The sequence below is a fragment of the Nyctereutes procyonoides genome, unplaced genomic scaffold, assembly GCF_905146905.1.
Source record: "Nyctereutes procyonoides isolate TBG_1078 unplaced genomic scaffold, NYPRO_anot_genome, whole genome shotgun sequence".
In the NCBI taxonomy this organism is placed as follows: Eukaryota; Metazoa; Chordata; class Mammalia; order Carnivora; family Canidae; genus Nyctereutes; species Nyctereutes procyonoides.
The window spans coordinates 26044571-26072477 of record NW_026575040.1 but is presented as its reverse complement, the minus strand read 5'-3'; the positions used below and the strand labels follow the sequence as shown (position 1 = coordinate 26072477).

The 27907-nt window shown below is 41.6% G+C and overlaps 1 protein-coding gene across 3 annotated transcripts; it reads left to right on the top strand.

Moving 5' to 3' along the window:
* The first annotated feature begins 1124 nt into the window (after positions 1-1124).
* Positions 1125-14691, top strand: DUT (deoxyuridine triphosphatase). Of its 3 annotated transcripts, none has more exons than XM_055320075.1 (7): positions 1125-1291; positions 2520-2655; positions 6288-6379; positions 8014-8058; positions 13473-13547; positions 13703-13773; positions 14195-14691. In XM_055320075.1, the coding sequence occupies exons 2-7, from the start codon at positions 2570-2572 to the stop codon at positions 14249-14251; spliced, it is 426 nt and encodes a 141-aa protein (XP_055176050.1). In that variant the 5' UTR covers positions 1125-1291; positions 2520-2569; the 3' UTR covers positions 14252-14691. The 3 variants fall into 3 exon arrangements, with proteins under 3 accessions (XP_055176050.1, XP_055176048.1, XP_055176049.1); XM_055320073.1 differs by lacking the exon at positions 1125-1291 and adding an exon at positions 1722-1991; XM_055320074.1 differs by lacking the exon at positions 1125-1291 and adding an exon at positions 2009-2250.
* The last annotated feature ends 13216 nt before the right edge of the window (positions 14692-27907 follow it).

The window sequence follows — 27907 nt, the reverse complement described above, 5'->3', positions numbered from 1 at the left end:
AATGGGGTAGAAAGAGCAGTAAGAGACTCCTCACTACCCTCAACTCCCTCCTCCTCACTCCTCAACTACCCTAATTCTGAAGATGTCTATGCCATTAAAAAAAAAAAACAGCAACGTATAATTTAGAAATAGGGAGGTACATTCCAGCAGAAGGAGCCGAAAAAGTTGGAAGCATTGCCCCCTGAGGACTGAAATTTGGGGGAGGGTTTTGGCGAGTAGACCAGTTTTTCATTGCGGGCCTGGAGAAAAGGCGTTATGTAGAAAAACAAAACATACTGATTAAAAAAAATTAGAGGTGGATGTGGGGTGCCTGGGTGTCTCAGTCGGTTAAACCACGGACTCTTGATTTTGGCTCAGGTCATCATCAGGGTTGGGAGATCATACCTGTCAGGCTCCACACTGGGTGTGCAGCCTGCTTGAGATTCTCTCTCTCCCTCTGCTTCTCTAAAAAATAAATGAAAGAGGTAGACAAAAAAAAACCCAAAAGATTTTGAGAAGTGATCTTATACAGGGGCCGGATGAAATAGGTGATGAGAGCTCTTTCATTCATAGAATATTTATGAAGCACTCTTTTGAGCCAGGTACGAGGCTAGGCCCCAGGAATACAAGAGGGAACGAAGACATACATGGTCCCTGCCCTCTGGAGCTTATGTTTACTAGAGCAAATAGACAATGGGAAAAAATAAGTAAATAATGAAAGAAGTACGGATTATACATGATGTGATTAGAAAAGGTTATTGTGCTAGAAAACGGTGGTGAGGCATCTCCCATCAGGTGGGAGCTGTTTAAAGGCAGGGAAGAGAGTATAAAGGGTATAATCCATAACCTCCTCCCGAGGAATTCCAACATTTGAAAGGAGCCAATAAGAAGCTGCAGAGGCGGGGCCTGTAAGGCACAGCAGGAAAGTCCTATCTTCCTCAGCAAAACCCTATCTTTTTTTTCTTTTTCCTCAGCAAAACTTTTTTTCTTTTTCCTCAGCAAAACCCTATCTTTTTTTTTTCTCAGCAAAACCCTCTTTTTTTCTTTTTCCTCAGCAAAACCCTTTTTTTTCCTCAGCAAAACCCTTTTTTTCTTTTTCCTTAGCAAAACCTTTTCTTTTTCCTCAGCAAAACCCTATCTTTTTTTTTTTTTTGTCATTTTTCTAAAACTGCACCATAGTTTGCATTTATTTTGACAAGCTGCGTCACGTTTTTGGTTTTCAGATGTTGGCAGCAGTTCTGGAAATAACTGGACGCTCATCCTCGAAAACCCAATTTACGGTCACCTAGAAAGCCATTTACACATCCCTCCGGTGAGTTATTCCAGGGTAGCCGGGATCTTTGTTGGAAACATAGCCACTGGGGGGTCCCCCTCCCCATCTCTGCTTCTCTGGGGCGTAGGAAGCGGCGCTGGCAACCGAGTTAGCTGTCCTGGGGTCGTCGCGAGGCGCGGCCCCCGCCCTCCTTCACGGGGTAAACGACACGCCGCGCGCGGCGACTGCACCCGCCCCGGCGAGGCGGCTCCGTGGGCTTAGCACCTGAGGAGCCACGGCCGCCGGCGGCGCCGCCCCAGGTAACGCAGCAGCGCGCAGGGAGGGGCCAGGCCCCGGGAAATCCCGGGCGGCAAAACGGACGCGGGCGGCGGGCGCGAGGCAGACGTACGCCGCGCCCGGGGCGCCGGGGCCTGCGCCCGCCCGAGGCCCGCCGACGCGCCGCCTGCGTGCGCTCCGCGTCACACGGCGGCGTTACTGCTTCCGAGGTCATCGCAGCCGGACGCGACCTCAGGGTGCAGGCCCGGCGCGCCAGCCGCGGCCGACGACCAACCAGCGCCCGAACCTCGGGGCATGACTCCCCTCTGCCCTCGCCCCGCGCTCGGCTATCTTTCCTCCACGTCCTGGCTCCGCTCCGTGTTTAAGGACGCGCGCGGCGCCGCGCCCAGAGGAGAAGCCGCGGGGCCGCTCTTCCGACCGCTGTCCAGCACTCGCAGTCCGAGCCGGGGCGGCTGCCGCGCCAGTAACGTCGGGCGCCTGGCGGAGCGCGGGGAGGCTGGGAGCCCGGCCGCCGCCCCCCGGGTCGCCCGGGCTGTGGGCGCTGGGAGGCCGCCCCTCCCCCCCGCCCCGGCTGCTGCCGCTGCGGCCGCTGAGGCCACTGGGAGGGCGCGCGGTCCCTGCGCGTGCGCGTGCGCGTGCGCGCCTCCATTAGGGCCCCCAGAGGGAGAGGTGGTTGCGTTCTCTTGTGGGACCCAGAGGCCCCCGAGGCGGGCCGCGCTCGGGTTGGTACCGTGCCCTGAGCTGCAAAAGCTTGAAAAGGCGCAGTGGTTTCCCATATCCCAAACCCGCTTCGCAAGAAGGGTTTCCAGCCCCGAATTTGAACGTCGCCTCCCCTCTCAGCCAGGACAGTGGGCTCGTCCAGGGCGGTGGGCGGGGCGAGTGGTTGCTGGCGGGAGATTTAAAATTCTGGCGGGTGCGCTCGTCCCGGGGTCACTCGTTCCACTGCTGCTCTCTTTTCTCCTGTTCTGCTCCGCCATGCCCTGCTCTGAAGCGACACCTGCCATCTCCCCCAGCAAGCGGGCCCGGCCTGCGGAGGACGGCATGCGGCTGCGCTTCGTCCGGCTCTCCGAGCACGCCACCGCCCCGACCAAGGGGTCCCCGCGGGCTGCGGGCTACGACCTGTACAGGTGAGTGGGGACTTCGGCCGCCTTCTGCCCGCGCCATCCCCACCCCTCGCAGAGAAGGGCCAGCTCTGGAGCTCTACAATGTACTCAGTCATGTTAGCCTATATTCTTGCCACCTGCTGCCACGGTGAACCTTTCACTTAAAAGATTGCAGAAACGGGGCTGCAGGATGGCTCAGTCGGTTAAGCGTCTGTCTTGGCTCAGGTCAGGATCCCAGGGTCCTGAGGTCCAGCCCACTGTGGGCTCCTTGCTCAGCGGAGAATCTGCTTCGCCCTCCCCCTCTGCCCTTCCCCCTGCCCGAGCATGCTCGCTCTCTCTCTCTCTCTCTCTCTCTCTCTCTTTGTCTCGCAAATAAACATCTTTAAAAAAAAAAAAAAAAAAGATGACAGGGCAGCCCGGGTGGCTCGGCGGTTTGGCGCCGCCTGCAGCCCCGGGTGTGACCTGGACACCCGGGTTCGAGTCCCACATCAGGCTCCCTGCATGGAGCCTGCTTCTCCCTCTCCCTTATCTCTGCCTCTCTCTCTCTGTCTCTCATGAATAAATAAAATCTTTAAAAAAATAAATAAAAATTTAAAGAAAGATTACATAAGCAAACTCTTTTTGCATATATGTAGGGTTTCTGACTTTTTCTAATGTTGAAAATTTTAGCTTTCCTCTTTAGCATAAATTCAATCAGGATTTGGGACAAGCGTGCAGAATGGTAACTATATATAAACCTCCACCAAGGCATTATTGGTTTTGCAGCATTTATTGTACCCATTCCAAGTGGAAGGTAATGATGAACAAGGTCTGACGTGGCCTTTAAGGCGTGGCCTGAGGGTGATGCACTGCACCAGAGAGAGAAAAGCCACGGGGAAGTCTAGGTGCTGAATGTGAAAATAGCTGGGGAGGATTAATGAAGGGTGCTTCTGCCTCAAAGGAATTGTGAAATTTCTCTATATGTCCATATTCAAGTTCACCCCAAGGACTGGGGATGTTAGAAACGGCAGGAATATGAAATGCAGCGTGAATATCAGTAATCTTACCATGCTTCCGTTTGTTCAGTACTTTTTACCTCTACTAAAAACTATATTTGTGCGCTTTTATTTAATCCTGACAACAGTCCTGAAGTAGATAGGTGCTACTTACTTTCTACAGGTGAGGGAGTTTGTGAAGAGCTGAGTTTATTGCCTGAGGGTTTGAATGCAATAAAATTTTTGACTCTTAATTTAGTGCTTTTTTTTTTTCCCCCTTGACTACTGTGTCAGGTCTTAGAACCATTAAGGTAGGTGACCAGTGATACTAGGGGGAATGAATGCATGTTTATACATTACTAAATCCTTAGGATTTATTTTTTTTTAAGATTTTATTTATTTATTCACAAGAGACTCACACACACACACACACACACACACACACACACACACACACAGGCAGAGACACAGGCAGAGGGAGAAGCAGGCTCCATGCAGGGAGCCTGACATGGGACTCGATCCTGGTCTCCAGGATCAGGCCCTGGGCTGAAGGTGGCGCTAAACCGCTGAGCCACCGGGCTGCCCCTTAGGATTTACTTTAAAGCATCCCAGGTAATTCTAATGTGAGAACTATTGATCTGAGTCCTAGGGAGTATAGGAGAAGGGTAGAAAGAAGTGTGTGATGATAGTAATGAAGACAGGAAAAAGAAAAGTGAGGTATGGTCTGTTATCGCTGAAAAGGATGTATTCAGTCCCTTCGTTTTCATGAATAGAAGTGGAGTGATGTCTGGGCATTGCTGTGAGTCATACGAGAGACTTAGATTTAAGATACTTAGAATGTCTTCCTCGTGGGGCAGCCCCGGTGGCACAGCGGTTTAGCCCCGCCTGCAGCCCAGGGCGTGATCCTGGAGACCAGGATCGAGTCCCACGTCGGGCTCCCTGCGTGGAGCCTGCTTCTCCCTCTGCCTGTGTCTCTGCCCCTCCTCTCTCTCTCTCTCTCTCTCTCTCTCTCTCTCTCTCTGTGACTCTATGAATAAATAAAAAAATCTTTTTAAAAAATGAAAAAATGCCTTCCTTGTGAACAGAGATAACTATATGTGAAAATAGACATGGAAATAACTGATCTCTTTAATAAATTAGAGTTTAACTATTGAAAGAGGACATCTCAATGAGGGAAGTGAAAATGTAATACAGCTTTACCAGACTTCATTAAGGTCTCCAAAGTATCTCACAGGTCTGCTCAGTGTAAAATCTCTTAAATGTCTGTCAAGAAAGGGGGCTACAGCAATAGCAACAATAGCAGCATCTGCTGGTGGATCTTAGAGAACCAGGTCCTCAGCAGTGTCCTCCAGGGCTTCTACACAGTGATCAGCTCTGCCCCCCAACCAGTGAGGTTCATGGCTTCGGCTGGATAAGCGTGGTTATCTACCAAGACCAGCAGAACAGATACACCAACACAACTCTATCTGCCCCCTTCCCCCATGTTGTCCACCCATTTCCCTCTTCCTTCTGCTGTCTTCCCTAACCATTAAATGACTGTTGTGAGAATAAAATGAATTATATAAAGCATTTAGGACTACCTGGCACAGAGTAAGGAGTTAGCAAATATTAGCTATTATTAGCAAGTATTTGCCCTTCTTCCTTTGCCCCTTTTTTTATAGGGAAGTGATCCATAAGTAGCTATAGGTTTGGTGTGTCTGTGGGAGGGGGTGAGCTCAGGATTTTCCTATGCCACCATCTTTGCACATCTTCCCTTGTTTTTTTTTTTTTTTTTTTCTTTTTATATCATGTGAAAGCATATATTTTTTAAAAGTCTGCCTTTCTTCCCCCTCCTGCTAATATGCTCTTCAGTTTCCCTACGAAATTTTGTTCAAGGGAGAACAAGAGTGCATGCTGATTACCTCTTAAACCAAAAAAATAAAAAAAAAAAATCACCAGAATGATTATATCTCAAGGTAGCATCATTATAGTAATGGACTAAAAGGAAATATCTACCATGACTTTCTTCATAATTTGTTTTTTAAGATTTTATTTATTTATTCATGAGATGCAGAGAGAGAGGCAGAGACACAGGCAGAGGGGGAAGCAGGCTCCATGCAGGGAGCCCAATGTCGTACTCGATCCTGGGCCTCTGGGATCACGCCCTAGGCTGAAGGTGGCGCTAACCCGCTGAGCCACCCAGGCTGCCCTCTTCATAAATTTTTAAGTAATCTCTACACCCAGTGTGGGGCCCAAGAGTTGCACAAGGATCAAGCACCAGGATCAGGAGTTGCATACTTGGGGTGCCTGGGTGGCTCAGTTGGTTAAGCATCTGACTTGACTTTGGCTCAGTTCATGATCTAGGGTTGTGAGATTGAGCCCCATGTTGAGACTCCCTCTTCCCCGCTGTGTTTTCTCTCTCTCTTCTCTCTCTCTCTGCCTCAAAAAAGGGAAAGAAAGAGTTGCACACTCCACCAACTGAGCCAGCCAGGCATCCCTAAGCTTTTTTTTAAATATGAATTGGAAATTTAGAGTACTGAACTCTTAATCAGATGGGTTATTGAAATTTAAGATTGCATAAATTATTTTGTGATTATTTTGTGACACATTTAAAGCAATTCTATATACTTTGTCACAAGGAAGAAAATGTAAAGAACAATTTTATGAATAAATACTGGTTATTTCCCTTCATTATTTTCCTAGTGCCTATGATTATATACTACCACCCATGGAGAAAGCCATTGTGAAAACAGACATTCAAGTAGCTCTTCCTTCTGGGTGCTATGGAAGAGTAGGTAAGTGATTTAAGATAGTAACTATTTGTCAAGGTCTTCCTTTATGATATATTCCTTCATTTTAGTTTCATTTAGGATATAAATGAGGGAACGGATATTGTTTGGTGTGTGTCCTAAAATAAAGAAGTGCTAACTATGATGGCAAATACAGCCATTTGAAAACATTACATTTCATTTACATATCTGCTTTTTTGTGCATTCCCCCCACCCTCTTTTTTTCCTGATTCCATGAGATTTTAGGAGGCTCACATTGGCCCAGGAGCTTTTTTCTCTCAACTCCTCCCTGAGAACCTGAAAATACAGGTGATCCCCTTCAAGGATCACATTGCATCTGAGGTCAGATGTCTTCCGTGAAGATGGTGATGAGAATTTTTGTTAGATAAGAAATGGAGGCGGGCTTGGGCTCATGGCACACGGCCTTTCTTATCCTAAGAATGAAACTCCTGGTTCCTGTTCACCCAGAGTCCATCAGACAATTTAGCCTTTTACCCTTCGGGTGTCTTCCCATGGGGTGTGTTGGGGTCAGGGACACCCTTCAGGGCTTAAGAGGGGAACACCTTAGAGTGGATATGATAGAAGGAAGAACGAGTCACCTGTTACTGGAGAGTTCAAAACTTTCTTCAAGAGCATAATCATTTTCTCACTTCAGAGTAAACATAAAGAAACAGGTGTTCCTCTGGGTGGGGAGGGGCTGGACACCACCATCTTGTTTGCCACGAGCGTGAGAACTGCTGATACTTCGACCTTTGAAAGAAAAAGCAAGATGGGCTCTTTCTTCATCTCCTTTTGTCAGCATTTGGCTGCATTTTGAGAATATATCAGGGAGTGGGGATCAGGAGATGGGATGAAATAAAAGGAAAAGCAGGAAGAAGCAACATTTGTTGACAAAGTGCCTGGTTTAAGTTATTCTGGAATAGAAAACTAGAAGCCAGGATCATTAGCCACGGGCCTGACGCTCAAGTCAGCAAGTGTAAGGTACAAAGTTAGCTTTTTATGTTTTTATTTAAAGAATAGAAAGCGTATTGAAATTAATTTCTAAGGTTACTTTTTGACCATGGCCTGATACTAGGCCTTTCATCACTCTGGTTCACTTGTTTATACAGACATGTCGTGGCATATGAATCATGAATAAGATTCCCAAGGTCTAAGCTAAGCTCTGCTCGTTAAGTTTATGCCCATCTCTTTCCACCCTCCTCCTCTGCCCTCTTCCCCGTCTATACTGCATTGTGCTCAGATCTCAGACGTTTCTTCCTCAGTCCTGTGTCGCAGCCGGCTACTGTCCTCCCTCTGTGGCCAGGCTGCTTGAAAGAGTTGTCTCTGGTTGTCCCCACTTGCTTACCTCGCAGTCTACCTACCCTTGCAGTCTACTCTTATGCCACCACACATCCTCAATGGACTGAAGTGGTGTGGAAGTGGTTTAAGCTGCTTTTCTACACTGTGCTTTCCTTATTTAATAATACAGTATAATAAATACGTTCTTTAATCCAGAACCATGTGCTCAAGTTAAGATGAAGAGGTACATGTTCTAAGAGCTGAGAGTGGCATGCTTAAATTGTGTAAATTATATCCAATATTGCCCCTCCCCCTGCAAAGGAGCCAACTTCTCCTTTTTTTTGTTTTGTTTTGTTTTTTAGCTCCCCGTTCTGGCTTGGCTGCAAAACACTTCATTGACGTAGGAGGTAATATGTTTACATTTTTATTCTGTAAATATATGGATATATATCTATTTTGCCTGTGCTTGAGATAGTAATCAAATGACAGATTTTATTTTTATCTTTAAGAAAATGACTTTGTTTTGCGTCTTTAGAAATTTCCATCTCTGAATAGACAATTGTGATACAGTTTCAAATATCATTTGATTATGTCTAATTTTAAAATGACATTATGTGAAATGGTTTTATTTTACTAATAGGCTAACTAGACATCATCCGATGGATAGGATTTTTGCCTTGGCTTAGTGATAATCTGAATGTAGTCCAAAAATGACTCTCTTCTTAGAAGAAAGGTAGTTTTATACGGGTAGGAAAAGCTTTTATGTCTTTTTTTTTTTTTTTTTAAGCCAGTATGTTTTGTTTAAATAACTAAGAAATTGTTTAAACAAAAGGTTATAGAAAATGCAGGTCAATCTTAGAAGAATTTTCGTACCTGTATAAGAGAGCCATACACATTTGGCAAAACAAAAAAAGACTCTCCCTAAGTGAGAAGAGGAAACACTTTGCTTCCCTGTCAACATTTTTTGTCCAACAAGTACTCAGCGACCCCTGTTTCCCTTAGGATTAAAGCCTTACTCGTGGATCTCAAAGCCACCAGCTTTGTGGAGGAGCCCCTTTTATACAGAGCCCCAGTCTCTGCTGGCCCTCCTGCTGTAGGTTCCCTAACCACCCTCACCATAAGGAAATTCTGCACTTTCTGATATGGTTCTGTTGCGTTGGATCTCCTCCTTTCTGGAGTATAGATCTCACTGACCTTTATCTTGACTTTTATTCCCATCATAGTGAGCAGAGTGCTTCCTTAACTAATAAACATCTTGGGGGGTGCCTGGGTGGCTCAGTGGTTGAGCATCTGCCTTTGGCTCAGAGCATGATCCCGGGGTCCTGGGATGGAGTCCTATATCGGGCTCTCTGCAGGGAGCCTGCTTTTCCCTCTACCTATGTCTCTGCCTCTCTCTGTGCCTCTCATAAATAAATAAAATCTAAAACAAAACAAAACAAAAACCTAGACACCTTGCCTCCCCCCCCCCCCATAAGTGAATATGCTAGATTTTCCAAATCCCTCCCATTTTTACAAAGCTACTTTTTAACAGATGAAGAACTAGCTCAGAGATGAGCCCAAGTTGACATGGTCAACACTGGAATCTTTCTCCATGACTCCAGTCCATCTGTCCTTTACACTGCAGTTAAATGCAGGGTGTCACCTCCCCCCATCCCTGCACCAGCCAACTGCTGTCCTGAATTCACTTACACTGAGGGCATTAAGTAAGGAATGAGGCCTGTCCCCAGGTCCCCAGGCTGTCTCTGGCCTGCCCCTTTGTCTCCCCATGGTGTCACTAGATGGTGCTGTGGGGCAGGACAGGATCCCCAAAGTAGTTCTTTCATAGGAACAGAGGAGCCAAGTTTGACACAGCAGGGGTGAACAACCCACTTGGGTTGAGAATGGCCCTGGGCTCAGTTATGCTTGCTTTTCAAAAGTACTTTTATAACATCAAGTATGGTAACTGAGGACTGTAACTTCAGGATGTAAGAGATTTGCATATATTTTTAAAGAAATCTCAAAGGGTTGTGAAAGGAACATGGGGCTTGGGGTAACAACTAGACTTGGTTCCCAGCCAGCTTCGTCATTAATTGGCTACTTATTACTTTCTGAACCTCAGTTTGCTGTCCCATAAAATGAAAATTAGTGTGCCTGCCTCTGAAGGATTGAGTGAAAGCATCTGACACTTGGCACATATTAGACCCTATAAGTTAGACTTCTTGTCCCCTAGAGAATTCTTAGATTTTTTTTTTAAAATATGGCAACTTTTCTGACTTGTTACTAATTTTTGCTCTGTTTAAAACAACCTTCTGAAAAACATTCATGTAAAAGAAATGGAAAGTTCGTTTGTCTGGTGGCTGGTGTGGTATTATTCATAAAAATCACATTGTGGTGTGTTCTTGGATGCAGAGTATCTTAAAAATGTCTCCTAGGCACACGTTTATCATAGTTGGCCACAAGTTTTTACTTCAGAAGAGAGATGTTGTTAGAAATCCCAGGCTGTAAATAAGGGTCAAAGGGAAAAGTTGAGTATGCAGGATTCTGTTCAGAATTCACATCTGGTAGGTGTGGATAGTTTTCACTAAAGAGGGTTTCCAACAAATGACATGCCAAAGTCTTGACACAGTAAAACTTTTGCCTGAAGTCAGTTAATTACTCTGCCAGTTCCAATGTATGATTTTTCCAGTGATAACTTCAAAATACTTTCTGCTTTCTCATGAAGAGAAATATCCCTGACGCTTATGTTCCTTATGTAGAAAAAGAATGTCTTGGGTTTTTCTTGAAGGTCAAATTGCCTTTGAGTAATAAATAAACTTGTAACTATTGGATTTTTCATACTATTGGCATTCATGCTAAAAAAAGAAAAATATTAATTGAGGGTGCCTTTTTTCCCTGCCATACGTTTTAATTGACTTCAAACAGCTTCGTTTCTTTTAGTTAGTTAAAAGGCTTTTCACATCTCTGTGTGCCAAGCATAAAATCTTAGTGGATATCTGGCTTTGCAGAATTCAGGACACCTAACCATTTGAGTTTGATGGGACTACTTTATAGATATATAACAAAGGCCTTTACAAAAAGGGAACATTTTTGTATGGGAGAAGATACCATAAAGTAAAAACATAAACACTTGCAGGTCATAGGTAAAAGAATTAAATACCCAAACAAATAAGGAAAAAAATCATATAGAAGAGGACATACAAATGTGCAACAAACATATAGAGGAAAAACATTGTAGCCTCAGTCGTCATCAGGGAAATGCAAAATGAAGCCATGAGATACCATTTTTCACTCATTACGTTGGCCAGAATGTTTTTTTAAATTGTTCCCATCTGGGGGCATCTGGGTGGCTCAGTCAGTTATGCATCCAACTTTTGCTTTCGGCTCAGGTCATGATCTTAAGGTCATGAGATCAGGCCCTGTGTCAGGCTCCCAGCTCCATGCTCAGCTCGGGAGTCTGCTTGAGATTCTCTTGCCCTCTCTGCCTGCCCCTCCCTTCATTCCCATGCTTGCTCTCTCTCTCAAATAAATAAATCTTTAAAAAAGAAAAAAAAGAAAAGCTTGCTGCCATTTGGTTTGGCAAGGACGTTGGAAATGGGCATTCTTAAATATCGCTGATAAAAGTTTGAATTATACACCTTTTTTGAAAAGTAATCTAGAAATATCCATTACAATTTCAAATGTACACATCCTCTGATCAAGAAAGTGCTTTTTGGAGACTTTTTGATGAGACTGAAAAATCACCAATACACAAGGATGTCTGACATCTGATTAATATACAAGAAAGTAACAACGTAAAATCTATTACTGTCACATTGGCTACCTGAGGGAAGGTAGGGGAACATTATGAGTTTCACTTTATACGTATGTGTGCTATTTGGGTAATCTAAAATTTTTCTTAGAAAGTAGAAGCTGAGAGTTCAGAAGTTGGTCCACATTGTTTTCATTATACGCCTCCTAGGCAAACGAGTCTTAGCCCGCACTTGAGACCTCCATCTTGGAGATTCCATAATCTTCTGGGGTCATTTGTCCAGCATGGAGTAGCATGTTCTCTGCGAGGATTTCTCCACTGAATCTGATCCAGGTTGTTCCTACAGCCAGAACTTTCTACGTATAGATAATATAGAAAACACCAGGTTCCATCATTCTACCAATAACACATTTAGGACTAATTTAATGGTCAAGTGGCAGTGGAGAAAAGAAGCCAGGCATTCAGTATTCTTTGAGTTGGTCAAGGTTTTGTTTCTGTGCAACTAGGAAAAAATAGACTATTCTTTAGTCTAGATGTGATATGAACCACCTCTGAGGCCTTTCTGCTACTTATCTACTCCTCCTTCTCACTTCTCACTGTTACAAATTACTTACCTGTAATTCAAGCTCTTGAAAGTGTTGTGTCAGATACCTTTAAGAATGCTTCAATTCAATTCCACTTATCCCTAGTAAATCATTTATAAAGCACAGGGTTTTATTTAAACTTCTATAATCCACTGGAAAAATCTAAAATGTTGGTTTTTCTGAGTATTTTTCCCCATGCTAGATTTTCCCTCTATATGAGAAAATTGAAAGGGAATGCTTATTTTGTTTAAAACATTTTTTTTTTTCAGCTGACCCCCAAATAGTTATGAGTCTGGTCAACCAGCATTAATACCCATTGAGCTACACTCCTGATTATTTTTATTTTCTTTTTTTTCTTTAATGAGAGTTTTGTTTGTTTTTCAGGAGGTGGGGTATTTCTAATATGTAAGCTGTAACATGGAGCTACATTTAATTAGAGTCACATGAATCCTATCCATCATTTTACAAACTGAGGGGAGAAATGAACATGTATAAAAGGAAATTGGCAGTGGAGAGGATGAGGAAGAAGAGAAGTGATTCCTAATAGGTAGGGGACTTTGTTTAGGGGGTGATGAAAATGTTCCCCTAAACTGATTGTTGTGATGGTTGCACAATTCTGAATATACTAAAAACATTGAGTTGTTATGTCTCAATATTGAAAGAGGAAACAGGAAAGTCCTGGTGCATCTGCATTATCTGTGCTTCTGTTTATTGGAAACATTTTAAGTTCTCGGCTCAAATGTAAATGCCAACAAGCCTGGTAAATGTACCTCTCTGGGCCAAGGCAGGGCCCTGGCTCAAGTTCCTCTCCTGCAAAGATTTGTTGTCTTTGTGTTTGTAATCTCAGATAGGCACTGATTATACACGGTATTATGGAAAAGTGTACTCATTATTGAGCTGATGTGCTCATGTCTTCTGAGAGGTCATGCTCTAAGAAAGGAGTGGCTCAAATCAAAAGGAGTGGAGGAGTATGAATGGAGAGATTCATCTCTATTTTTGTTATAAAATGAATGTTCTGATATTTGCTAGGCTGCTGCTTAACAATGTCAGCATTGGCTTATTCCATTGCAGATCTTCAGGCGGTTTGACGTTTTTATTTATGACTATCGTATTTCAATCTGGGTATTAGTGGGAAGCTGCTACTAGGAAAAGCCTTTAAAACCCAACTCGTGTAGTCTTTTTAGCAGGTGTGCAGCAGATGAACAGTAGTAGTTTTCTGAGATGCTCAGTACGTACTCCCAGTTTGGAATAGGAAATGGTCACCATTTGTAGGGGTGACAGGTGGGAAAATTAGGGCCATTCTATAAATTCTACGTGTTAGCATTTTAGTAATATTCATTCCTTACTTTTGAGACTTTACAGAGCCCCCGAGCAAGATTCACTCACTCATTTGTGAGGATTAAAATCTTGGAGCTGCATAAGAATGATTCGGTAGCAAACACCTACTAATACACCTCACCATCAGTGTTTGGTAGCATAAACCATGCTAATATTATTTTTCTTTCCTTAGCTGGCGTTATAGATGAAGATTATAGAGGAAATGTGGGTGTTGTGCTATTTAATTTTGGCAAAGAAAAGTTTGAAGGTACGTTAAATGCATATAATCACATTAATGCAGTGAATTTTCTGAGTTAGGAATGTCTAGATAACACATGCTCCCTCCTATAATTCTCACTGTACAGGCAAGATATAGAGAATGCATCAATAAAATATCAGTAATAAACTTTTTTTCCTTTGAAGTCAAAAAGGGCGATCGGATTGCACAGCTCATTTGTGAACGGATTTTTTATCCAGAAATAGAGGAAGTTCAGGTAAGTATCATAAAAGCTGAGTAGGGAATAAATGATGTATCATCTTCAGTGAAGGGAAAAATACAATTTTGAAGGTTTCATCTGCTCTTTGTAATTAAGTTATAGCACATATAATAGTCCTACTTAAAGCAAAATTAAAAGCTTATTTTAGAATTTCGTGAAATGTTTTTCATAGCTATTTCATAGCATTACTTTGGATAATAAATCATTTAAGTATACCCTGAAGTTCTATTTCTCTAGCTTTTTTGGAAAATTGCCCAAATTTTATTTATGGAGCTTTTTAAAAATTTAATTTTCTTTTTGTAATGTCCTTTTTGAAAGGGTGGTATGGCAAGAATAAAAGTCTTACAGATTAGGAGCTAGAGAGAACCGAAAGAGAAATGAAATTAACTACCTGGCTATCACCTTTATGTCTTTCCAGGTTTTAGATGACACTGAAAGGGGTTCAGGAGGTTTTGGTTCTACTGGGAAGAATTAACATTTATGCCAAGAATAGAAAATGAGAAAACATACTTTTTTCTTAAAAATAGTTTTTGCTTAAAGTGTTTTGATGTTTTGCACATCTGTAAATTTAATAGCTTTAGCTTCTAAAACTGTTTGGTTTTCTTAAGATTAAGGAAAAGATATCTCTGTTGGGGTCCCATAAAACCTTACTTGCTTATGTTTTACGCATTTGATTATTGTATAAATAAATATATGTGATGACCTAATACAAACCTTTTGTTTTTTTTAATCAAATGTATATCAATTACAGATCCAAAAAACCTTGTATTGTTTAATTCACTAAATGCTACCTCTTAAACTTATTTCATTGCTTTGTAAATCATAAGCAGTGCCTTTCATTCAATAAATTTTTCTTTCACAGATATAAATTATTATATGAAGTGAACTAAAAAGATAATAAAAAAGTTGAAGTTATTCCTTGTTTGTTTTCCTTCTCTTCATTGCTCTCAAAATTTTTTTCATCTTATGATTCTTTGTGACATTGGGAAGACGAGAAATCCTCAAGTTATTTTTAAATTATTATTGGGCAGCCCCGGTGGCCCAGTGGTTTGGCGCTGCCTTCAGCCTGGGTATGATCCTGGAGACCTGGGATCAAGTCCCACATTAGGCTCCCTGCATGGAGCCTGCTTCTCCCTCTGCCTGTGTCTCTGCCTCTCTCTGTGTCTGTCATGCATAAATAAATAAAATCTTTAAAAAAAAATTATTTGAGGGGGGCTGCTGCAGAGGGAGAGGGAGAGAGAATCTTCAGCAGGCTCCATGCTCAGCACAGAGCTCACATGGGGCTCCATCTCACAACCCTGTTACCATGACCTGAGCTGAAATCAAGAGTTGGACACTTAACTGACTGAGCCACCCAGGTACACCTCTAATTATTTTTAATCATCCTTTTGGTAGGCCCAAGCTGGCCGGGTAGAGCTATGTTTGTGAAAGGAGATGTAACCTGAGGATTTCCAGTGGGTTTGTTCTTCTGATTTTATTCCATCAAATAAATTGTACGAGTTGTGTGAGTTTCCCTCACTCTAATAGCGATAATAGGCCGTAACCAAGAAAATATGGAATTTAATAGGGATAAAGTACAGTAATGTGTTTTGAGGCCACTGGGTTTGTTCATCCCAAGTACTTTTGAGTTCCTATGTGTAAGCAGCATGTCATTGCAGGTAGGGGTCTGATTTGGTGGATTAGCTTGACAGATATGGTTTGTGACCTTTTAGGTGTGCTTTCCTGTACTGTATTCCCAGACCCCTTGCACCAGGGCTTTGGGTGTCACTTAGGCTTTGCCTTAGGCTTTGCTTTATTTCAGATGTACTAGTGTGAGATTCACGAGACATCATTCTGTGAGTGTGGGTCATGCAGATGGAGTGCTTCTGGAGGAGGCAGCCCTCAACTGCTCAATTCCTGGAAGCAAAGCATACTTTGTTTCTTCTGTCCTTCCAGTGATTCTTTAAGCCATTTTATAACCTGCAATGGAGTATTTTCCAGCTGTGGGTCACAATTCATTAGTGAGTCATGAAATCAACTCCTCGAATGCATTTTTAAAAATTAAAGAGAAATAGCAGAGGACAGCACATGTCAGATGGGTAAATATTGTGAACATTGAGTTATATTTGTGTGTTCATGTGTATACTGGTCATGATATAGATTATTTCTGCAGTCAATAAAATTTAAATACTTTCTGCTAAACTAGTGGATTCTATTCTCTGAACCCTGACCAGTACGTAGTAACAGTTGAGTAAGAACAAATGGTATGATGTGACTGCCAAGAGATTTGGGCTTAGCTTACACTGTTAATATTCATTCCCACTTACTGAAAGTCTGTTTTATTAAGCACTTCTACAAACTGTTTTTTCTCTCTTAGCATACCTGTGGGAAAGTAGATAAAGCACTCTTTATAGATGACAAATAGGCACAGAGACATTTAGCAACTTGCTTAGCGTTTCAGCTAATGACCGACTATTAAAGCTCAGGTCCTGTGGCTTCAAAGCCCTTGTTTGCAGTATCTTAAGTCTTCCAAGTTGTAGAGAGAATACAGAATAGAAGAGATGGGTGATGACAGCCCTCCAGTTTTTTCGTACCTGGCATCTGTTTCCATCTAAGCACCATTCTTGAGGGAAGTTGTTCAGATCTGAAGCTACTCTGAAAGTTAGAGACTTGAAACCATGCTCATGATAGATAGATGGAAGATCTGGGTTGGGGGGGGTGGAGAAAAATTGTGCATGTTGGACATGGTAGACCGTGGAAGGAGTGGTTAGAGAAGGTTCCTGGAGTATGATAGATCTTTGATTTTAAGGCTCCATGACTCAAAAGGAATTAGGTTTATTGTAAGTGACCTGAGAGACTGGAACTAAGATCAGTACATTTAATCTAAAGAAAATACATATATGTATCTGCCCCCAGTTCCTGGCACAGAGCTCCTAAAACCCTTGTCATTTCCTGAGTGATAAGAGAACTAGGAGCACCTCTTGTTCTAATATTGGTCTTTGACTCCAGGTGCTGACAGAGCTCCTGAAACCTGGAGATTTCCTAGGTAACTCCAGGTGGCTTCCTATATGGCTCCTGGGGGGGTGGGGGTCACCAGAAAGACCAACCCATAATTAGAATTTTCAGCCCTACCTCCTATTCTCTTGAGAGGGGAGAAGAACTAAAACTGGAATTAATAATGGATCATGCCCATGTGATGAAACCTCCATAAAATCCCCAAAATAAGAGGCTTGGAGAGCTTCCAGGTTGGTGAACACATGGAAGTGCTGAAAGAGTGGAAGCTCCATGACCCTTCCCACATACCTGGCCCTACTCATCTCTTCCATCTGGGTCTTTTATCATGTCATTTCATAAGCTGGTAAATGCAAATCTTTCCCTGAATTGAGACACAAGCAAGTTGAATTGAGGGAGGGGATCACTGGAACCTCCGATCTACAGCCAGTTGGTCAACAGCACAGGTGACAGCCTGGGCTTGTGACTGGTATCTGAAGTGTGTCAGGGGTGCGGACAGTCTTGTGGGACTGAGCCCTTAACCTGTGGGATCTGATGCTCTCTCTGGCTACATAGTGCCAGAACTGAGTTAAATTGTAGGACACCCTGCTGATATTAGGGAGAATTGTTTGGTGTCTGGAAAAGCCTCCACGCAATTAGTGACCAGAAGTGAGGTGTTTAATGTGGGTAGTAAAGGAGACAGGGAAGAAAGACATAGGAGTGCAGACCTAGTTTTTTCCCTACATAGGAAAGAAACAAGCTGAGTTTTTTCTTTATAGTGGCTTAAGGACAGACTCATGGAACTTCCCTAAGAGAGCAAATTTAATTAAAAAAAAAAAAAGCAAAGAATATGCCCTATGGAAGAGCCACATCCTACCAGTTAGTTGGGCTGGGCTCACTGGAGACTAATTTTCTATGTTATATATGCAAAGTTTGGATATTTTACACTAATTTTACTTTGTTTTATTGTGCAATATAAGATTTAGAAAAGTGGTAAAACAAAAGTATATACAATAAAAAAAAAGTATATACAATATAGTGAATAATTACAAAATAGAAGACCTAAGTGGTAGTCTGGACTGGTTTTCTAGGAGCTGAAAGCTCTATGCTAATAAGGCATGGTTCCTAAGCTCACATCAGTTTTGCTTTATTCCAACCAGGTGGATTCAGTTGGTAGGAAAAGGGAAACCCAGTAGCGTCCATTTATAAGGACAAGTTCTTCCTCCCCAGCTGAAAGAAAACCAGTTTTTTGCTGATGGCCAAAGATAAATCTTATTTTCACATGTACGACTGCACTTTCTGATATTTAGATTAACTACAAATTGATTAATAACCACACTATCCGTTCACTAACTTCCCAGGCAGCAGCCTTCCTTCCAATTTGGACTCACTCTCAAATGAGGCCCACTATCCCCTCCTGTCCTTGGTGCTGTACACCTCAGAAGAGGAACAATTAGGGAGACTCCTACCAGCATCTGCTGCTCCATCAGCTAACTTACATTGGTGGCTAGCTGCAGAGGAAGCCACGTACTAGTTCTTGGACAATTGGCCTAGGTGGAAAGGAAGCCAGGGCCCAAGATTTGGTTTCAGAGTACCTTCCCTACACAGTACTTCCTGCCACAGGACCCTCTCCAGCCCATCTGGCAGGACATACCAGGTCATTATTTTCTCAAATTCATTTTCCATCATATAAATAGAAGAATGATAGTAACACTAGAGAGCTAAGCTAAGTAGGCACCTGGAGTTTTGTGAAGTGAATAATATATTGGATTTTGGGATTATGGACCTCTTGGCATGGTTACAGGAGTAGTGAGTCCATTGCCAGCAGGGCTCCTACCATAGCGTCTTGCTTTGACTATCCCCAGGTCACTCTTGGTCTGGTTTCTCATTTCTCTTCTTTTCCCTGCATCTTCAACTCCAATAGTGGTTCCTGTTAGGAGAGTGCCAATAATTTATACTTCTCTCTGGCCCCCCACGACTTCCTTCCCCTACTGGTAACCTCTGCTGCATGCCCTAAGATAGCAGTGATAAACTGTCGGTCATAAGAACTGCAGATTACAGAGAACAATAGAAATCATGTGCCAAAGCTCAATGATATTTGTAGTAATATTTATAGATTCAGAAACATCCCTAGATAGAGGGAGAGCTTTACAGGCAAAACCCATGCTAAGAGGCATATAATCATTCTAGTAAAAATCAAATCCTTGATCAGGCATTTAAAGCCATTGTACCTCTGCTCATTAGCACAAAATTTACTATTTTATGTAACTGACCCAATTATAGAAATCATACCCTCTAGTATGAAACCATCATTCTGAGAAGTGAGGTCGGTAGAAATAACTTTTCAGAAGGGAAAATAAAATGCCCTTTGCTGAAAAAACACCTCTCTCTTTGGATGGATTATGGACACAGTGTTTTTACTGTGCCTTTTCTTTTCCTTACTGAAAAGAGCATGAGAAGAGGGAAACATAAATGAAACTGGAATTCTCACTGAGGGAATCTTCTCAAGAAGTATAAGAAAAAAGAAAAATGAGAAGTAAATTAAAAAATGGTCTCTCCTTACTGGCAACTAAACATGGTTAAGTTAGGAACATTTTAAAAGATCCAAGAGGGGATCCCTGGGTGGCACAGCGGTTTGGCGCCTGCCTTTGGCCCAGGGCGCGATCCTGGAGACCCGGGATCAAATCCCACGTTGGGCTCCCGGTGCATGGAGCCTGCTTCTCCCTCTGCCTGTGTCTCTGCCTCTCTCTCTCTGTGTGACTATCATAAATAAATAAAAATTAAAAAAAAAAGATCCAAGCGTTCCCCTAAGGAAAATGTCTAGTAACTCTTTATGAAAGTAAGATTATAGAGAAAATTTAAAATTAACAAGTTACTAAATCCTATCTTGGTTCACTCCTAATTTTCAAAAATGGATTTTACAGATGAGTGAAGCAACCTCTGGTAGAATAGTACCAAAATAACAATTATCTCTGGCTGTTGGAATTGCTAGTAATTTTTCCCTTTTTGCATTATCTATATTTTAACATTTTAAAATGAAAACCATATCATTTCCTTAAGAAAAAAGCTTAAATTTTTATAAAACATCTTTGCATAATTTTGATCATATTTACTATTTTAATGAATATTTTTGTTTTGGAAACATATGGAAGATTATGACTATAAATTACAAGTTTTGAGGGAAAAATACACAAGCTGTTGTAATAGAAAAGTGCTAGCTTTGGTGTGTTTTAGACTCAAGTTTAAGGCCTACTCTTTTATCAACTAAAAGATACTGAGTAAATAAAATAACCTTATGGCTGCTCAATTTTTTTATCATGAAGTAAGGGGAGTCATGAGGTAATGCGCAGGGTCCCTCCGGGCTCTCCTATTGCCATTTAGTGAATTTGGACTCCAAGCTGTATGGCTGTGGCAAACTACTGCCACCTGGTGGCAGTTGTCTAAAGTCAGGGGCTATATTTAGTTTAAATGAAGTAGTATAAAGTATATACTTTATGAAATGAAGTATATACTTTATACTATATAGTTTAGTTATACTTTATACTATATTTAAGGTATAAAAATCTTCATTCATTCATTCATTCATTCTGATACCGTATTTGCCTAGCATCTGTGTGCTGGGCAAGTGCCAGCATCAATTTAGTGTTTTCCTAGATGATACTTTCTAGATGTGTGCTGTCATATGCTAGCTGTATGACTTTAAGGACATTATTTAACCACTTCGGAGTCTCTGTCTTCAAAATCTGGAAAACAAGGATAATAATATCCACCTTACATTATTAGAAAATATAGGAATGGTGGGTGTAAGCCATCTCACACACTCCGCAGCAAAGAATATTTTGTCGATAAATGGTAGCAATTATCCTCAGGAAGGATACCATCTAGAAGGGAAGTTAGAAAAATATGAAAATCATTGAAATATATGATGTGTCTCAAAAATACAAAGAAGGCACAGAAAGCATTCAGCAAAATGGCAAAACCAAAATGCAAACAGACTAGAGTACAAAGGACAGGTAGTAGTTGCTGGTAACTGTTCCAGAACGGTGGGTGGCTGGTCCACTCCAGAGGATGCTAAGTGCCAGCGAAGCAATGGCCAGCCATGGGAGAGTTGGGGCAAAGAGTAACATCCCCAGAGCTGAGCCCCAGGAAGACTGATATTAATCTAATGTCTGCGACAATGAAGTTAAGAGATCATCACCAGAATAGCCAGGCAATAAGCACAGAGGACGGCAAAGGAAGGATGGATAGAAACAGCACTAAGAATGCATGTGCAGGCACAGTAAAGAGCATTTGCTTTTTGACTTTCTATAAAAAACAAAGGTTGAGAACGAAACTTTCTAAGACTTGAGACATTGTTAGATTACAAATGAACTACCTGAGACTAAGGTAGACTCTAATGTGCTTGGGCTCATGATATCAACTAAACAAGCAGCTGTAGGACTAGACTCCAGGGTTCCTGACTCAGGATTTCATACCCCTTCTCCACCCAGGAAAGAGTTTAATCCACCTTTCCTCTCAGGTATGAATACTAAACCAGTATGTACAAGTGCCTGGGAAAGAAAGACCCTCTGTGACTATTTTCTAAGGTGCCAGGGGCTAGAAGGGAAATATTGTGACAATATACTCTTCTGCAAGTCCATTCACTCTGAGTATTGAAAGGGCATTATAAGTAGAGGGAAATGAAATCCCGAGTGTGTTCCATTTTGAAACCCCCGTGGGATTTATAAGGGTTTAACTTTTAGTTGACATGAAATATTTTTTTTCTGGCATCTTGGAGAGGCAGGCAATTTCAGAGGTGATGTTTTGACAAATAGTAGCATAACTCAGGACAAATGACAGGGAGCTCTCATAAAATATACTTTGACTGGAACAAAGGCAAATAATGATATAATCCCCTGCAGCTATATGTTTGGAATGGAAACATTATATTGTTGGGAATGATAGGAAAAAATAATATTAGAAGAAGACTAATGCTCTCTGAAGGTCCTGTCAGATGGGATAGTGTAGGATAATTCCATGATATGTGGAATAAAACGGTTCAGAAAAAAGAAGGTGCCCGTTCAACTGAGACTGTGTTTGATTATCATAGAAGAGATGAAACACTTTTTCATAGTCAGAAAAATCAATATACAGCCAAAGAAGAGAAGCTGTTTGATGATAAGGCAATAAAAACTTCAAAGGGTAACTTAAAAATGTTCCCTAATTCATTTCAGCCTAAACTGATCCCCGTGCCCGTCTCACACTGTCCACCAGCTCTTTTCACTGGAATATGTTAGCCAGTCTCCTTGGAATCGTTGCCGGGTCTCCTTGGAATGGAAATTGTGTCAAACTCTGGGGGTGAGTGGGAGAAAAAAAAATGGTGCTGGCAGAAAGAGAGGAAGTGTTTTTTCAATTTAGTGCCAGAAGTAAGTGCTGACATTGTCTCACATGTGTTTGGGGACAATGGCACATGCCAACGGTAACACGTTCACTTTCCCAAGTTCTTTGCTCAGAGGCATTTGGCAAGTGGCTGCAGAAGCCACAGCTACTTGTCCCTCCCCATCCCCAAATTTCTGAACCCCCTTTCCTCCCTCTCGGGCACAACAGACACAGTTCCCACCTTTGTATTATTAGCATCAACATCCGGAGCAAATGCTCTTTACTGTGCCTGCACATGCATTTTGAAGTGAAAACTCTTCTTCCTGACATAAACTTCATTTCCTCTCTTTATAAGCACGCCTTTTGTGGGGGGAGAGAGGGCTTGGACATTAATCCCAGGTGACTTCAGTGCTGCTCTAAGCGAAGCCTGCATTTTCGAGGCTAAAGTAGGCAAAATTAAGTCAAAGGAGCAGGTTGCCCATTGATGCTGATTAAGATAGAAGAGAAACTGGTCAATTACATGGGCTCCAGGCCAGTGTGCCTCCCTCTCCTCCCACCAAGTTCATGGAGGTGAGGGCGGGGGGGGGGTATGGGGGGGCACTTAGATTCCTCAGGCTTCCAGTTGAGCCTCTGATGAGCCTGCTGGGGTATCTGTGTAGCCCTTGGCTACTGCCACGTAGCTCAGTGGTAGAGAGACATACATCGCTTATTTCTAGAGATAGCTCTACTTATATGCAACCCAATGTCTACATTGAGCATATTTTGGTTTGGAAGGCAAACATAATCACCCATCTGCCACATTTTACCTGTGCTTTCTCTCCAAGACTTATTTGTAGGCACAGAATATTATCTGTCATTTTTTATTTTAAAAAATATTTTATTTATTTGACAGAAAGAGAGAGAGAGAGAGAGAGAGAGAGAAGTAGCACAAGCAGGAGGAGCTGATGGGGGCTCAATCCAGGGCCCCGGGATCATGACCTGAGCCTCAGGCAGATGCTGGACCGACTGAGCCACCCAAGCACCCCCAGAATCTTATCTTTTAAACTGCTTTGTCCTGATAGAATTGTCTGTGTCAGCTTCCGTTAGAATCAATTGTGAGAACTTCAATTAGAATATAAATCTTAGGAGGAAGAGAACTAACCTTTTAAAACTCTGTATTCTCAAGGTAGCATGCTAGTTGCATCACTTTTATCTGAGGCAAGCCATTCTGATGGGATCCTAAGTATTAGGGTGGGTCCCAGAGCTCAAAGCTTGCTTGGGCAGCATGAGAAGGAGGAGAGGCAGTGAGACTCAGGTGGAAGGGGGCCCCCAAATGCGATGGAGGCTAATCAGAGAAGGGATTGGAGCCAGTGAGAAACTTCCTGCATCAAGGGTCACCAAGGGACTTATTCGTTTAAATATTTATTGTGTAAATTTCAATCATATACAAAAGTAGAATGCATGAACCCCATGCAGTCATCGCTCAGCTTCAACAATTATCAACTCACAGCTGATTTTGTTTCTTCTATGACCCCACCTAATCCCCCACCCCCAACCCCAATGAATTATTTTGAAACAAATCCCAGACATTGTATCACTGCACTGAGTACTTTAATCTGTTCGCTGAGCCATCTGTGCTGCAGCTTCCCTCCTCTTACACAAACTACAGTAAAGTTGACTGCACACACAACTTCAGTGTCACGGGTGCTTTGGAGGAGGACAAAAAGCAGGAAAGTTTGCGTATGGGCCAAAGTAGGTAAAGAACAAGACAGTGGTATGAAGTCTGATGCAGAGCTGAGATTAACAGTGAGGGAAGCTCTCAAAAAAGATGGAAGGAAGGAAGGAAGGAAGGAAGGAAGGAAGGAAGGAAGGAAGGAAGGAAGGAAGGAAGAAGGAAGGAAGGAAGGAAGGAAGGAAGAAAGAAAGAAAGAAAGAGCAGAACTCTCAAGAATTTCTGAAATGATTGGGGGAATGGAAGGGAAGGCGGGAATGCTAGATTTTCTACAGGAAATCAGAGGAGGCCTTCATGCAGGACTCTGTCTGTCTCTCTCTCTCTCTCTCTCTGTGTGTGTGTGTGTGTGTGTGTGTGTGTGTGTTTTATTTAAAATGAAGAGTGACTCTAAAAGACTGGAAGTCTTACAAACGGCCAGACAGCTGGCTTTTGGGTTACAGTTGCATATTCCAAGTTTCCTTTCCTTGAAAGGAAAGAAAATACTAAATTTAAACACCATCTTCTAATTCCCCTATAATTTCCCTTTCTGTCTCTTTAACAAATGCAGTCTCTAGACAACCAATGCAAGACATTTATTCTCCACGACGCCTTTCAGACACATGACATCGCTGGGGAGCAGTTGTTAAGCAATCCCAATCCCAATTAAGTTTTCAACTGCTCTCTTGGTTAAGTCACTGTTCATTAACAATTTGTGATGAACAAGCAAATGTTACTCATTTATGAAAAGTGGACCTGGATACCTGTACAATTCTCCTGCGGGAGGGGAGGGGCAAGAAAGGATAAATGGGGACCATAGCTGGACTAAATATAGATTTGCCAAGTTAATAATGCTCTTTAAATTTATAGATGAACAGAGGAATTTGAGACCTGAAATATCATCTTAAGAACCATCTACACAATTGATAATTGCCCAAATAATTGTCCAATGTTGGAAATTCCGTGACTTGTTTTGCGCACTTTAGGGTATGAGTTACAGGTGAGTTACTTTCAGGACCGTTTATCTCAAGAATTGCTATTCCGCTGCTAAAGAAAAGACTTTTTTTCCTTTGAGAAAAGATAATGGCCACTTTCCCCCTTTTTTCTTTTTAAGATTTTTATTTATTTATTCATGAGAGACACACAGAGAGAGAGGCAGAGACAGAAGCAGGCTCCATGCAGGGAAGCAGAGCCCTGAAGCGGGACTTGATCCCGGGACTCCAGGATCACTCCCTAAGCTAAAGGCAGACGCTCAACCGCTGAGCCACCCAGGCACCCCATAACGGCCACTTTCCTATCTGAAAACTTGTCTTTCCTACTCTTAGGAAGAGACAGAGACTTTTGCCTGAGAAACAAAAATTACAAGCAGTGTTATGACAATATATTGTTGAGAATACTGCTATCCAGAGGCCTTAGAAAATAGTATCTAGACATCCACTAGATGTCACTTGATGTTTGCTTTTTTTTGTGTGTGTGTGAAGGTAGCATTTTTTTTTTCTTATTTTAAAAGGTTTATCTGCAATTATGAATTGACGACTCCCAGTGGGTCCAAACTGGCAGAAAACAAGATGCAGCAATATTTGAGTGAAAGCAGGCAAAAGTCATTAAATGAGAACAATGATTATAACTTTAAATAAGATTTGGGTGGTTGTGGGGTTTGCATAATCCCTCCTGGCATTTGCAAGGATGAAGAGAAGCCAGCAGCTTTGCCCTCCTGCTGTGTTTAAACAAAAAATGGAAAATTGTAATGAACAGCTAGATTTTTCCTATCTTCCATTTTCTGTTTTCCTCCTCGTCCTCACTCCCCAGTTTTAGGAGAACACAACTTTTAAAATGATTCCCTTCAATGAAGTTCTTTTGCAGCATTTTAAGACTGATTTTTCTTTGTTCAAATTTCTCCCTGTTGATTAAAACGTTTTAATCCGCATTATCTCAGTGAAAGGCATGCTACAAAAGTCAATGGGGGAAGATGTCTAGAAATTTGGTGAGGATTCTCTGGGGATCCCTACTTCCCGTATTTGCTAAAAAAAAAAAAAATCTAATAATCAGTTCCAGTGGAGACCATGTATCCTGGGGTTTTGTTTTGTGTAACGGCTATTTGTTTATTTTTTTTTAACTGTCATTGTATTTTGGCTTCACGATGGTTAAATAAGTCTCAGTATTAAGTAAACTTCTCTGACCCTGCCTATTTCCTGTCTTGTCAAACCTTTCCTTGTAAGAATAACAGTGTTCTTTTATTTGGTAGTGTGCGGCATGATATTTTTGGCATTCTCAACCTTTTTGACTTGCAAAAACTTGTGACCTCAAGCGTGAGAGAAGTGAATGCTTGCTTTAGTACCTCATAGGGTCCCAATCTTAGAGAGGGTCCTGCTGCAGACGTGTTAGAGTTGCAAAAGAATTATCAGCGTATTTATTCCCCAAACATCACAGATAATAAATAGAAATAGATTTTTTTTACTAAGTTACTGAAATTATTAAACCGGTGAATACTTGAACATTTTTTGGCTATTAAACCTACATAATCCCTCAAATTGACCTGGCTAAACAAAGATGTAATGCTTTTATTCACTGTGTTCTGTCCAAATAGTTCATATTTTAAAAAACGTTTTCAAGCCAGCACGCATGGTAGAGGTGGTAGAGGTGGTGTTGATATTCCAAGTGCAAGAAGAGAAGAAATGTCTTTATTGCCTAATCTTTACAAATCCAGATCTAAATGCTTGTCAAGTGGTAGTGTTTCTATCCAGAGCATAGAAACCAGCAAAATCAAGTATCAACCAAGGGGTATTTTTTTTAAGGTAGCTATTTGATTGCATTTCCCCTATCTTTTGGCTTATCTTCTATTTTTCAATAATGCAGACATTGTGAGAATCAAAACCATCTCTTGCTTTTAAAAACTGGCAACTGCTAAATATTTATCCTGAAATATTGAGAACTAATTGGAATGTGAAGAAAGTAGATTGGGTTGATTTGAAGATGTCAAAATAATTGTTATAATCACATAGCAGTGATTCTGGTAATTTCTTAAACCTCTCAGCTAATGAAAATTTTCTCAGTATCTGAAGTAGGCAGGATTTGATAAAAAATATTATCAAGCAATTCTTGATCTTTTATCTTTGGTCTAGAAATACCATTCTAGTAAAGAGTCTGTGATAGACAGTAACAAGTTAATAATTGAGGACTGAAGACAAATTCATGATCTTGATCTGGATAATGTTTTCTCTAAGGGTCTGAAACCCAGAGCTATAAACTCAGTTTAAGACTGTCTTAAACTTGTCATCAAACTTCCCTCTATTGTTCGTTGTTATTAGGTATTTCTTCTTTTCCAGAGCTGAATCTAAAGATATTTAATTAATATTATCAAAATATATTGCATTCATACCACACACACATATCACTGTAGTCCAGAACATTATTTTATTGTCTTCCTTTATATAGAAATAAAAATGAAATACAGATCTTCAATTTACAATGGGATTACTCCCTGATTTGCCCATCACAAGTTGGAAAGGCATTCAATTCACCTAAACTACCAAACATTATCACTAATTAGCCTAGCCTACCTTAGGCATACTCAGAACACTTACAGTAGCCTACAGTTGGGCAAAATCATTAACTCAAAACTTGCTTCATAATAAAGTGTTGCTGTCTCATATAATTTATTGACTACTGTACTGAAAGTGAGAAACCATGGTTTTAAGAGTATCAGTTGTTTGGTCTCCCAATTCTGTGGCTAACTGGGAGCTACAGCTCACAGACCCTGCCCAGCATCACCAGAGAATCTCACACTGCATATCACCATCTCCCGAAGAGACCAAAATTCAAAGTTAGCTCAATTTGTATTGATTTCACAGCATTGTAAAGTTGAAAAATTCCAAGTCAAACCATCCTAAGTCAGGGCCATCTGTACCATTGATTTATTAGCTTTTCCACTTTTTAATATAAAGCCATAATATGCCATAATAAAATGAAAAGTATTTAAAAGTTAAAAACTGACAGGTTTTAAAGAAACACCCTTCAAGTAAAAAAAGTTGAAAGCCCAGAATAAAACTCATAAGCTCTTGACAGTCTTAGCTCTATTGTAGAGGATTCGTGGGTATGGACTTTGAATTCAGACTG

What these genes read in the sequence shown, in the direction of transcription:
- DUT (XM_055320073.1), top strand. Translation starts at nt 1,823, where the DNA reads ATGACTCCCCTCTGCCCTCGCCCCGCGCTCGGCTATCTTTCCTCCACG. An exon ending in CCGGGGCGGCTGCCGCGCCA is followed by an intron (nt 1,992 to 2,519) that starts GTAACGTCGGGC and finishes CCTGCTCTGAAG; the next exon opens with CGACACCTGCCATCTCCCCC. An exon ending in TGGGTGCTATGGAAGAGTAG is followed by an intron (nt 6,380 to 8,013) that starts GTAAGTGATTTA and finishes TTTGTTTTTTAG; the next exon opens with CTCCCCGTTCTGGCTTGGCT.